The sequence below is a fragment of the Mchenga conophoros genome, linkage group LG15, assembly GCF_057382185.1.
Source record: "Mchenga conophoros isolate Kocher_MC1m ecotype Shallow Benthic linkage group LG15, M_conophoros_male_GT1.1, whole genome shotgun sequence".
Taxonomy (NCBI): Eukaryota; Metazoa; Chordata; class Actinopteri; order Cichliformes; family Cichlidae; genus Mchenga; species Mchenga conophoros.
In genome coordinates, this window is record NC_140540.1 from 35,671,238 (window position 1) to 35,683,687 (window position 12,450).

At 40.7% G+C, this 12,450-nt stretch overlaps 1 protein-coding gene across 1 annotated transcript in view; it reads left to right on the forward strand.

Annotated features, from left to right (window-relative positions):
- Positions 1 to 12,450, forward strand: part of LOC146558793 (low-density lipoprotein receptor-related protein 8-like) — a 29,250-nt gene that overhangs the window by 2,921 nt on the left and 13,879 nt on the right. Inside the window, exons 3-6 of the mRNA XM_085246689.1 lie at positions 200 to 577; positions 4,269 to 4,388; positions 4,552 to 4,677; positions 5,620 to 5,785. Of these exons, the coding sequence (XP_085102815.1) occupies positions 200 to 577; positions 4,269 to 4,388; positions 4,552 to 4,677; positions 5,620 to 5,785 (790 nt within the window). The remainder of the gene's footprint in view (positions 1 to 199; positions 578 to 4,268; positions 4,389 to 4,551; positions 4,678 to 5,619; positions 5,786 to 12,450) is intronic.

The window sequence follows — 12,450 nt, forward strand, 5'->3', positions numbered from 1 at the left end:
CAGGGTTCATCAGTTAGGCCAGGAGACTTTAAAGAGACTAATCCAGTCCAGGTTAATCCAGTATAACTAGGAGCATTAGACACATTTACTATGTCGGATCACGCTCTTGTTTTCTTGTCTGTTTCAGATAAATTACACACGCACAATAGACATGCATGCTTGAATTTTAGTTTTAACTTTTAGCTGTGACTCTTCACAGGCCATGTGTGGTGCACCAAAGGTGAATTTGCCTGCCAGAGCAGAAGGTGCATATCAATGGATTTCTTATGCAATGGTGTGGATGACTGTGCCGATGGGAGCGACGAGGCTTCCTGCATGAACTGCACTGCTGGTTTCTTTTCCTGTGGGCCGTCTGATGCCTGCCTGCCCAGAAACAGGGTCTGCGACAGGCAGACTGATTGCAGAGATGGACGTGATGAGACCGAGGAGTTGTGTGGTTTAGCTCAAACCCTCCCGCAGGCGTCACCGAGATGTGCTGCGTCAGAGTTTCCGTGCAAGAACGGCCACTGCATCCGTCACGCCTGGAGGTGTGACCACTCAAAAGACTGCTCTGACGGCAGCGACGAGGAAAACTGCGGTGAGTGATGTGATGTGCAGCTCCACTTCCTTGGATAAAATGTTGAAGTTGTCAGTAGCAAAGCTATAGTGGCTCTGTTGAACTTGTTTTTTTTTTTGTTTTTTTTTAAGGCATAGCGCAGAATAGAAAAATGCGATTCTATCTACCTTTTTGTTAGGAACACCTAGACCCAGTTTTGCCTTCAGAACAACCCTAATTTTTTGCAGATCAGATTTTGGTCCATATTGACTTGATAGCGTCACATAATTGCAGCGTATCCATGATGTGATATTAAAGTAAAAAGTTGCTCTATTGGATTGAATTCTGGTGACTGCTGGGGGCATATTGAGGGGAAACTTGTTTGAGAGGATGTGAGCTTTGTGACGTGGCACAATATCTTCCTGGGTAATGCACTGTGGTCATAAAGGATTGAACATGGTCAGCAACAATACTGTAATAGCTGATCATGACCATGAGGTAGGCCCAAAGTGGACCAAGAAAATAATGTCTACACCATTACACCAAAACCACCAGCCTAAACTGTTGATGCAAGGCTGATGCAGTAAAGCACTATACAAATACAGGCCATTTACCATTCTTTCATGTTTCACATTTCCACTGAATTTCGCAGCAGAAATCAAACCTCTTAAGACCAATTCCACATCCAGGTGCTGCTGGCACCTGGATGTGTCATCCCACAAGAATGCTTGAATGACAGGTTAACCAGTACACACCTTAACAACCTTCCCAGCAGCTTGAAGCAGTCTAATTATTCGTCTCCAATCAGCAAGGCATTTTCTCCTAAAGAACTGCTGCTCTCTGGATATTTTCTGTCTTTCATAGCAGGTTCATGTCCTTGTGCATAGATGCACTGAAATATCTAATCAGCCATGTGATTGGCTGATTAGATATTTGCATTAGCTAACAATATAGCTGGTAAGTGTATAAAGTTTGTAGTTTTAAAAGTTAACCAATGCGTTTGACCTCTAGTGTTCCAGCTGCCACCCAGAATGAAGCCATATTGGATGCTGCTGCACACTGATGATAATGGGAAGTAGAATAAATATTGTATGGTGATACTCGAGTTCTACAAGCCAAAAAGAATACAGGCTAATCCAATTTGTGCAGGCCTGCAGCAATCACGTCTGATTCATTTTTAATAATGTGCATGTTAACACTACTGTAATACAAGATAATGTTCTTGTAACTGGTGACGTTTGATGCCTGAAGTTGAAGGTGGGTAGAATGATGGTAGCTGGGAAGAGCTTTTACACAGATGTCCAGAAAGTGGGTGTAATGTTTGAAATGTTGGTGTCACGGAAAGAAAAATTGTCACACAGACGATCTCTCTACTCCCTGAGGGGTTTTCAGAATTTCCGAACTTTCAAACAGATAGACAGGTCTCACAGTTTTGAGTCACAAAACGGTGACGTGTCACAGCGTCATCCAGCAGAGGGCAGCACTGTACTGCTCTGTATTGCAGAGTTGGTGTACTGAAGTTAGAACAGCCAAACATTTTAGCTGAAGGCTCTGTTCAGACTAGAGTTGATAAAAATTGCTGCACCTTCATCAGTGTCTGAGTTGTTGGTCACCTGTACAGTTAGGAGACTAAACACAACGCAAGCGTCTTACTAATGCGTGTGTGGGAAAGCTGAGTTAATCAGCAGAATTGCGCTTTCAGTTTGTTATCAAATATAATAAGGTGCTAAAATTTCTCAGCTTCTGTGATGGGATAAAATATGGCGTGCTGATGAATTATTGCACCTCCTTAAGTGTACAAAAAAATTCCACAAAAGTTGGGATGTTTCCAACATTAAAATGTCAGAACTGAGAAAATGTGCTGGAAGCTATCCCAGCTGTCATGGGGTAGAAGCCGGGGAACACTCTGGATACTAAGATGAGGCTTAAAACAAAGAGCAAACCAGTAGTGACAGATGTGCCCAGTAGTGGAGTACAGGCCCCAAAGATGATTGAAAAGAATAAGAATTCTGTGCCAAGATGTCTCTGTGGGGTTTTCGTCATTTATCTGAGACATAAAAATGTTTTTCCTTGCAACCTATGCAAGGATATGATAACGTTTGTTCAAGCTGGCATCAGTGATATTATCCTGACTCAGCTGTTCCAACAGGAGAGACACAGGGTCCATATATCCTGTGAAATGTCAATGAATGTTGGTCACGTTCAACATAGATCAATTCAGCACATTATAAAAACATGATATGTCTTAAAAAGTACTTTTTTTCTGTATGTTTTTTTTTTTTTGTTTTGTTTTGTTTATGAAGTCCTGAACCTGACGGTATCTGAAGGAGTGATGTGCAGGGAGATGAAATTTCTTTTGTATTTGATCAGTGTGATAGAGATTTAGTCTATCATACTGTGAGCTATGTTCACAGACGGTGACTTCTGTAAGTGTTCCTGAGCTCATGTAGTAATTTCCTTTGAAGTATCATGGCACATTGTGCGTGTGTGTGTGTGCGTGTGTGTGTGTGTGTGTGTGTGTGTGTGTGTGTGTGTGTGTGTGTTCTTTTTGTTCTTTTTGTTCTTTTTTTTTTTTTTAATGCACAAAGACCACAGCCATCCGGTGTTGATTTCCAGCCTTGTACCTTGCGCACAGAAATTTCTCCAGAGAGTCTTTTGATGATATGTTATGAGTCTTTGTAGCTGGACATTGAGGAACATTATTCAAAGTCCACAGTTTTGCAGACTGGTTGAACCTCTGCCCATCTTTATTTCTGAGAAACCCTGCCTCTTTTTTATACCTGCTCATGTTACTCTTTACATTACTCTTTACACACCAGTGGCGCTGGGTAATGATTCACACAGGATCTGTTACAGCAACGACTTGTGAAAAAGTCAGAAAAAGATAATGAGAAAAATGTAACTGTTTATTTTTTTTACTGGGTTGAACTCAGAGAGAGGTGTTTGGGGGTTTTTAATTTTAATTTTTGGAGGATGGCATGCCCAATAATTGGACACCAAGGGTGTTGTAGTTTCAAGAGAAGGGCACGTGAGTTTGTCTTGGAAAACTTCCAGAAGGTTGACGATATGCTTCTTTGAAATTAGAGTTGCAAATGCATTCAGTAAACTTCATTTCGCTGCCTCGTGGTAGAAGCACTTCAGCTCAGTTAAGCTGGTGCAGTCCATAGTCTCACATATTAATGTTTGGAGGAAGTTTGAGAGTTGTGGCTTCTGAATGTTTTTCATAATTGTCGCTCATCATCTGCATGAACAGCTGGGTAGAGGCTCAGTGGGTCATTGTGTTTTGGTGTGGTTACTTTACGTTTTAACCACAGTGCAGCTCGAATGATATCCACCCCTGTGGTTGACACACCCGTTTGGATTATCATGTTCTCGTTGCAGACTCTCATGTTTTACTTTTTCTCAAGTTCAGCTGCCGAGATAAAATGTCGAGCGTCTCATTTTCATTAATGACTCCTTCAAATTGCTCGGTTAGCTTCAGATATGTTTAGAAATAGTAAGCGAATGTTGGCATATGAAGACACTAAAGCAAAATGAATGTGCTAAACATTGTGCTGATTTTAAGCAAGTTTAATCATGCTGGCATTACCCGACTATTATTAGTCATATCTAGATAAAAGGGTGCTTTTTGGTGTGAAACCACTGCTGATGTGCTCTTTTTTTTTGTGTGTGTGTGTGTGTGTGTGTGTGTGTGTGTGTGTGTGTGTGTGTGTGTGTTTTCTTCTTGTTGCAGATCAGGACGAGTGTCTGGTCAATAATGGCGGCTGTTCTCATCATTGCGTGGATCAGCCGATGGGTTTCTTTTGCCGCTGCCCCGACAACATGAAGCTGGTCAGGGACAGCCAGTGTGAGGGTGAGTGGCAGCCTGATGGAGCAGCTGCAAAAACAACCCCGCCCGAAGATTTATTTATTTTGTATTCATAAGTCAGGGTTGTACCATTCGTCTTACATACATATTATAATACAATGCAAGCTATGACTATTTACTCTAGTAAATTATCTCTTTGATTCTTTAGAGGTGGATGTGTGCCTAGAGAGGGACACATGTGATCAGCTGTGTGTTCACAATAACGGCAGCCTTACCTGTGAGTGCCAGGAGGGCTACAGGACGAATGCAACAACTGGAGATTGCAAAGCTGAAGGTGAACAACAAATTATCTCACAACAATTTCAGATGTGTGCCATCAGTGGAGTTGCTAGATTTTTAAACAGTTTTTATTAGACATTTTGTTCATGACATTTGACTGTAGGCTGAGAATAGTGTGGAATAGCCACAGACACATTCACTGAGTTAGTCTGTAAAAAGTCTATTTGTTTTTATATTTGTTCCTTTTTATCTGAGATAAGGTGTTTGGGGTTTTTTTTGTTTTTTATGAAGTCTGGCTCAGATCCCACTAATAGGCAAACCCCAAGTGGATGACTGAATTCATCTTTTGCACAAAGACTTGTTAGTGCTGTGGTCCAAAAGAAGGAAGTCAGCTAGGATTTTCAAATAGATACCACAGGCGTGTTTACTGGAGGGGTGAGGGGTAGCGTTGGCTGTTGCCAGTATTTCTCGATTATCAATACTATCTGTAAGTACAATCAAACTTTTATGTCACGTTCACAAAGGTTACACCTTAACAAATATTGACTCAGTCACACTATATAGGTTGACACAACTGTACAAACATATTGCTCAAATCCGTAACTTTAGCATAGATACACTTACCGTAGTCAATGGCATTTTCCATTCCATTTTGTTATTATGTGACTTACAATGTTCCTGTTGTGCAAACTATTGTAAAATGACCCTGAAACTTAATTCGCTGCCACTGGAAAAAAAAACAAGGTCAAAGAGTTTAAAGCAGGCCCGCTGACATTGTCACTTTTTCCACGTCTTCAAGGACATTTAGAAAAGTCATTAAAAAATAAATAGTGATGGCACATCTGGTTTAAATGAATGAGTAAATTGAAGATAAGTAGACATAGACAGGGGAAATTCACTTGTTACAGCAGCACAATGAAAATGGAGATGAATACAGAATAATTTCTACTGTTTATAAGTGGTTGCTGTACACAGTAAATAATGTGTGTCTTTTCAGGAGATGAAGCTCAGCTGGTCTTCACCAGTTCCAAAGGGATCCAGCTGAAAAACATCAGCAGGTCTGAGTACATGGAACTGGCACCGCATGTGCCGGGTCCCCTGGCTGTCATGATTTCTAATCGCACACTGTACTGGGCCCAACAAGGAAGAGGCTCCATTTACAGGTAACCAGCACGTTTCAATATGACCTGCTTTCCAAAGTCACATGTGACAGTTGCAAGAAAATCTGAGGTCCAAAAAATATATACACATGGATGTTTACCTGTTTTTTTTTTTTTTTTTTTTTTTATTTATTATTTATTAATAAATTTTTTCCCCTAACGCTGATGTGGATCTGTGTGGCAGCAGGATAAGTGAGATAGCCCATACCCATTTTCAGAGTATCAGTTTTAGTTTCGTAAGTATTATTAGCAACTTCCTTATTATTAAAGATATACAAAATATGATCTGATCAGATAAAAAAGGGTACTTTGATAATCTGGAAATTGTTTCCTGTCTGTGGACCAAAACTGATTAGCTGCAGAGCAGAGAGACTGGATTTTAATATTCCTATCTGTATGCAAACCTGACTGGTCTCTTTTCATAAACACACATTCACTGGACTACAGTAATGTGTCAGGTAGTTGTTTCAAACTCGTGGCCCGGGGACAACTTGCGGGCCATGTCATCCCTACTTGCGGCCTGTATACCGACGTGAAGAAGTATAATGCAATTTGGCCCTTGAAGTAAGTTTTTTTTTTTTTTTTTTTTTTTTTTTTTTTTGTTAGGGATGATTTGTTTATTGTTGAGCACAATGTTAAAATAAGTTCTTTAAAAAGCCAAAAATGATTTAATGTGAGCAGAGAGCACAAACATGCTGAGTAATTGGCTGTGTTAGTTCAGTGAGAGAGTCAAAAACTAACGTGTACAATTATGTCTGCAGTTTTATTTTGTTAAATACAAACAAAATGATAGCAGAAGTGCTGCCATGTGTCTGTAAAAAAAACAAACAACCCCCCCCCCCCCCCCCCCCCCCCCACCCCCACCCTGCATTTTAGGACATATTTCTGTGTGTTTTCTTGTTTCGTTTTTTGCATTACCTGAACACCAAAATGGCCCTCAAGCGAGATGACAGTGTCAGCAGTGGCCCATAGCTCATTTTGGTTAGGTGTTAAAATAAACTCTGTGCTCACACACTCTTACTTGTCCACCAATGCTTGCAGTATAAATAGAAACGGTACAGCATCATGGTCTGAAACGTGACCCAAACATAAAAACGCTATGGGACGGTGAAAACAGCCACATGCTGCGGCGCCACTATATCAGTGTGACTACCGCTGTCACTGAACTCCAGATTCAAACCAAACAATATATGTTCTGATTCTCAAAGAGTGTTTCTTAGACAGCTTTGACTCAGATTAGGGCAACAGAAAGCTAATAACCTTCACCTGACCAGATTATTTGGGTAATAGGTAATTTAGTTGTGTCAGTATCAAATATCTTCTCTCTCTCATGGCACACAGTGATAATAATCCGCATACAAGTGTGTCGGTGTTGTTGATATAAGGAAATGCAATTTATGGGGAAATGTTTCTAGTTCAACAGCCTTCATTATGCAAAGCATTTCAGAATAAAAGTGATTCTGAGAAGCATCAAAGAGTGACATGAGTCTGCTGATACGGCTATAAGGGAAGTTTTACTTTATGCTGATTCATTTAAATGACTGATCACAGGCAAACAAGAGAGTCAAATTCCACATCTCAAACAAGCTCTTCAAGTTATGGAGAGAAAATCACATATCACCTATGTCATGTACTTAGTGTTAAGTTTTGAGAAACTACTGTTGTATAAGTGAAGACTTTATCTTGCAGATTGCTTTCTCCTATAAAGCGATTAGTGCTCGGATGCTTCTTAAAAAATAAATGGTTGCCCATGTGTGACTGATATAATACATTTCCTTCATTTCTGCATTTACGTGTGGATGGGATTATTTTTTTAAACGATAATACAAAAAAATACCCATGTACGTGTGGACGTAGCCTTAGCCACACATGAAAACAAAGGGAAACAAAGCCATGATTTGACCTCACACATGCACTCTTGAAAGCAGTGCAGAGACAGAGTGGAATCATCAGCTAGTTCAAAGTAGATCTGTGTATCATCAGCATAACATAACAGAAGTGATACTGTATTTCGCAAAGGTTAGTCACAGTTCCCACGATTGTAGCCTGTTGTTCCTGTTGAAGTTATTGACTGTAGAGATCAAACAAAGAGTATACGTATGTTTTCACCTTACGGTGCAACCTATGCAGTGATGTTGTATAGCTTGTGTGCTAGCTAGTTTAAAAAACTTGATACAATGACATATATCGTTTACCATAGTTGTTTTTTTTTTTTTTTTTTTTTTTTTTTTTTTTAGTGGAGTAATGAATAGTTATGTCTAGAGATGGACCGATCCGATATTACGTATCGGTATCAGTCCGATACTGACCTAAATTACTGGATCGGATATCGGAGAAAAATAAAAAATGTAATCCGATCCATTAAATATCACGAAAGCACCTCACAAAACTTGCAACACGCCGTAACTCACCTCAGAACGTTAGCATGTCGGAGCAGTATGCATCACGTGATAGAGCGGCTGTGGCATGCAGGACCTGTCGGTGGTCTGGATAGCATTTGGAGCTTCGCTAGCAACCCGGCATTTCATCTCCGACAAAGTTATCCCCGAGAGAAGTAAAGCAAGTGTGTAAGTCCATCTCTGAATGTTTGTAAAGCATTCCTGCGTTAAGCTTAACAAATGATATATGGAGCGACTGCCTCTTCTTGCTGCTACTTCAATCATGAAACTGCTTAATGATCAGCTGATTGGCTTTTCTGTCGCGAGTCGTGTCTCTAGTTTGCTTTTGGCCCACTTTGCACCAGAAAGAGGAAACCAGCGGCTGAACAACAGCAGCACGTTTAAGCTTGATCAGCTGTTGTTAGAATTTATTTAATATTACTTTCTACACCAGGATCCTTTTCTATGTAGCTGACAGCTGGTAACTGTGCAGGGGCGGATCTAGCAAAGTTTAGCCAGGGGGGCCGATAGGGCATGAACAGGGAAAAGGGGGCACAAAGACATACTTTTCTTTCTTATTCTCATTTAAAATGTCTAGCTTTTAATAAATAATTATCTGACACCCAAAGTTTTAATTTGATGTAAAATGAATAGAAGTCAATTACTGTATATAGTAACTATTAAGTCTAATATACCCTAGTAAGCTATAGTACTTTTTCCTTTGTGAAGGTACCATCTGTGCAGTCTGCAATTTTGTTGAAGAAAGATGTTGAATCTATTTAATATTTCTTGAAAAATAATTGATTTCTGTGCATTTTTTTTCACACTGCATCAAATTAAGGTTGATTACGTCGATTAAGCATCATGAGGTGGAGCGTGAGGGGTGGTTTCCTATTTTTTATTTATTTATTTTTGTTGTTGCTGGGAGTTGGAACCCTATTAGTTAGGTTGCTTAATATTTATGCTAGGTACTCTTTAAAATACCAGAATAGGGAGGATGGTGTAGGTTTAAGTTTATTAGATTGATCAGTATTGCTGAACTATGAAATATTTTTTTTTTGCATACAGGTATAACAGAATAGCTTTAGTGTAGTTGTTGTTTTAAACTTGAGTATGAACTTATACAAAATGCAGCAAGATATTTAAAAAACAGTTTTGTTGATTAAAAAACACTATCGGATTCATATCGGTATCGGCAGATATTCAAATTTATGATATCGGTATCGGACATAAAAAAGTGGTATCGTGCCATCTCTAGTTATGTCTATAACTTCTGTTCCCTGAAGGAGAGGAACGAGGTACAACATATAAGTATGGGATATCACGACCTCGTGTGCCCTGGCTGAAGAAACCTTTATTCACCGCTGTCATCACAGTCATTCCTCAGTTTGATAGCCGCGCTTCAACGAGCCAAACTGCTCAGTGGGGCCACCTTGTGTTGTACCTCGTTCCTCTCCTTCAGGGAACAAAGTTATGGACATAACTATTCGTTCTCTTTCAGTTGATTTACTCGGTACAACATATAGGTATGGGACATATATACACGCCCCGCAGAGCAGCCACCAAACCGGAATCGGACCACCACCACCTTAGTGAGCGGTAGACCTAGCAGAAAGGACAGTATGAGCCACCGATGGGGCTGTAACATCCAACCGATAAAACCGCACAAAAGTGTGCGGTGATGCCCAACTAGCTGCCGCACAAATATCACCTACAGGCACCCCTTTGAAAAGAGCCCATGAGGTTGCCATCCCCCTGGTGGAATGAGCTCTCACCCCGTGGGGCAAAGCAAGACCTTGGTGCCGTATGCCAGTGAGATAGCTTCTATAATCCAGTGGGACAGCCTCTGTTTGGACAGAGCTCTACCTCTATTTGGATTTGGATGTGCATTTCCCCCAGTGGAAATGATACAGAAGCACGTCTGGCCATTGGTGCATATTAAAACCCGATTCTTTGATCCCCATAATAGAACAGAGAAAACCTGACTCAGAGTGGTCAAAACATTTTTATATTTAATTCTTTATTCAATCATCTTCCGGAAGAGAGAGTCCTGCACAGCCCAACGCCAGTTGCAGGATATCTAACAGAATCATAAAATGTGTCTCTGTGGTAAGACTCGACTTAAGCGGTCAAAGAAATGCAAGAGACTGATGCTGTCCAGTGTAGCAAGTGATTTATTCACCATTTTGTGGCCCAAACAATATTTACAAAGAAACAAATAAGAAACTCAACTCTATAATTAACTCAGTTCAAATAAACATAACTGAACTTAAATCAACAGAAATTAAGGTCAAACTGCACACAGCTACACTGACCTGAACCTTTCTCCTCAAACACCTGAGTTTGTCTGCTTAAATAGTCCACTTAATCAAACAATTTCTCCTCTGGACTATTCCATTCAGTAGGTAGGTAAGATGAACATTATTATATTCAATCCTCTACTACTCCTCTTGACTGGCAACATAAACTCTGTGGTGTAATCAATACATATCACAACAGTAAATCTATTTCTTTATAAACCCTCTAAAATCAACTTTATTAAATTAAAAGAGTTCTTCCCCTTCTGCACTTGGTCTCTTCCTGTGACCTCAAATGAACCCAGAAGGTATAAAGCAGGAAGTAAAACTACATTTCCTCCTTTTGCTTCTGGAAGACAGGTAGGTAAGGGAAGTTCTAAACAATACCAATTAACAGTTGAAATAAATAACATGTTAACTTAACAAACTTGTAGGAATTGATTTAAACCAAGATGTTATATTATATAATCTGTAAAAGTGCAGAACATAAACAAACCCGGGATAGTAGATGTTTGCCTATTGCAGATTACATGTGAAATATGGTTAAATCAAAACAAGAATGTTAACTAAGAATGTAGACAAATGGTCTTCTCACCCACTTTGTCACAGTCTCATATAGATGTTATTTTGGTACTTTACATGTCACACATAGTTTCAACAACTCCTTATATACGGTACAAGTTCCTCTTTTCTGCCTGGCTTCCCTTATTTATTTATTTCTTTAAAATATTTATTAATATGCTTGTATAGCGCTACACTAACTTCCTGTTTTTCAGTCTGGCTGAGCACTTGGTTTGTGAGTCAAAAGTGGCCTTGCTTTACAAACCTTCATTACTAAAGTACATAAAACAATATAATCAGCGCCTCCATGCCCAAGGGTGCATCGTGGTCGATTATGGAGAAGAACAGGGGGCAGTGAGTATTAACCTTGGAGGGAAAAAGATCTATTTGCGCCTTGCTAAATAGATCCCAAATCTGAGCCACTAGATTTAAGATGGCGCGGCCACGTCCAGACGCCTTCCTGACCGCTCCGCTCCGACTATCCACTTTTCTTATTTTTTGCTCTGGTTTACATTCCAAAATCCTCTAGTTTTATAGTATACGACAGCAGATCACTTGTAAACATCGGTGACAAGGTTGCACATCTAATCTTGGACACTTTTAAACCCGACCCATCCTGGCCGCCAGAGATTCTACGCGGCGCGAAGAACAACAAAGGACGGGCCGCTCATCCGAGGCGTAGAACAAAGAAGCGCCGGGGGACTGGCCAATGTACAATCCATGGAGAACAAGCTCGATGACCTAAGAGCAAGAGTCACCTTCCAACGTGACATGAGGGAATGCAACATTTTGTGCTTCACAGAAACATGGCTGACCCCCACCGTGCTGGACCAGGCCGTAACTCCGTCGGATTCATTCTTTGTGCATTAAGTGCCGCCCCTTCTATCTGCCGTGTGAGTTCACCTTGGTCATCGCCACGGTGGTCTACATCCCACCCCAAGCGGACACAGGTATGGCTTTGTCCGAATTACATGATGTGCTGAGTTCGCTTCAAAACAAGGACCCGGGCGCAGCCCTCATTGTAGCAGGAGACTTTAACAAAGCGAACCTCAGACAAGTCATGCCAAACTTTTACCAGCATGTCTCGTGTCCAACGAGGGGGGATCGAATTTTGGATCACTGCTACACGCCATACAAGCAGGGCAACAAAGCTGTCTTACACCCGGCTTTTGGGAAGTATGACCACAATGCCATCTTCCTCATTCCCCACTATAACATACGGAGGGAAGAAGTAACCACGAGGGAGGTGAAACGGTAGTCTGCCCAATCAGAAGCTACGCTACAGGACGCACTCAACGACGTCAACTGGGACATGTTCAGAGCATGCGCAGTCGACATCAACGAGTTTACGGAAGTAGCAGTATGCTTCGTCAATATGCTAGCGGAGGAGATTATCCCCACTGCGAGAGTCACCACATTCCCAAACCAGAAA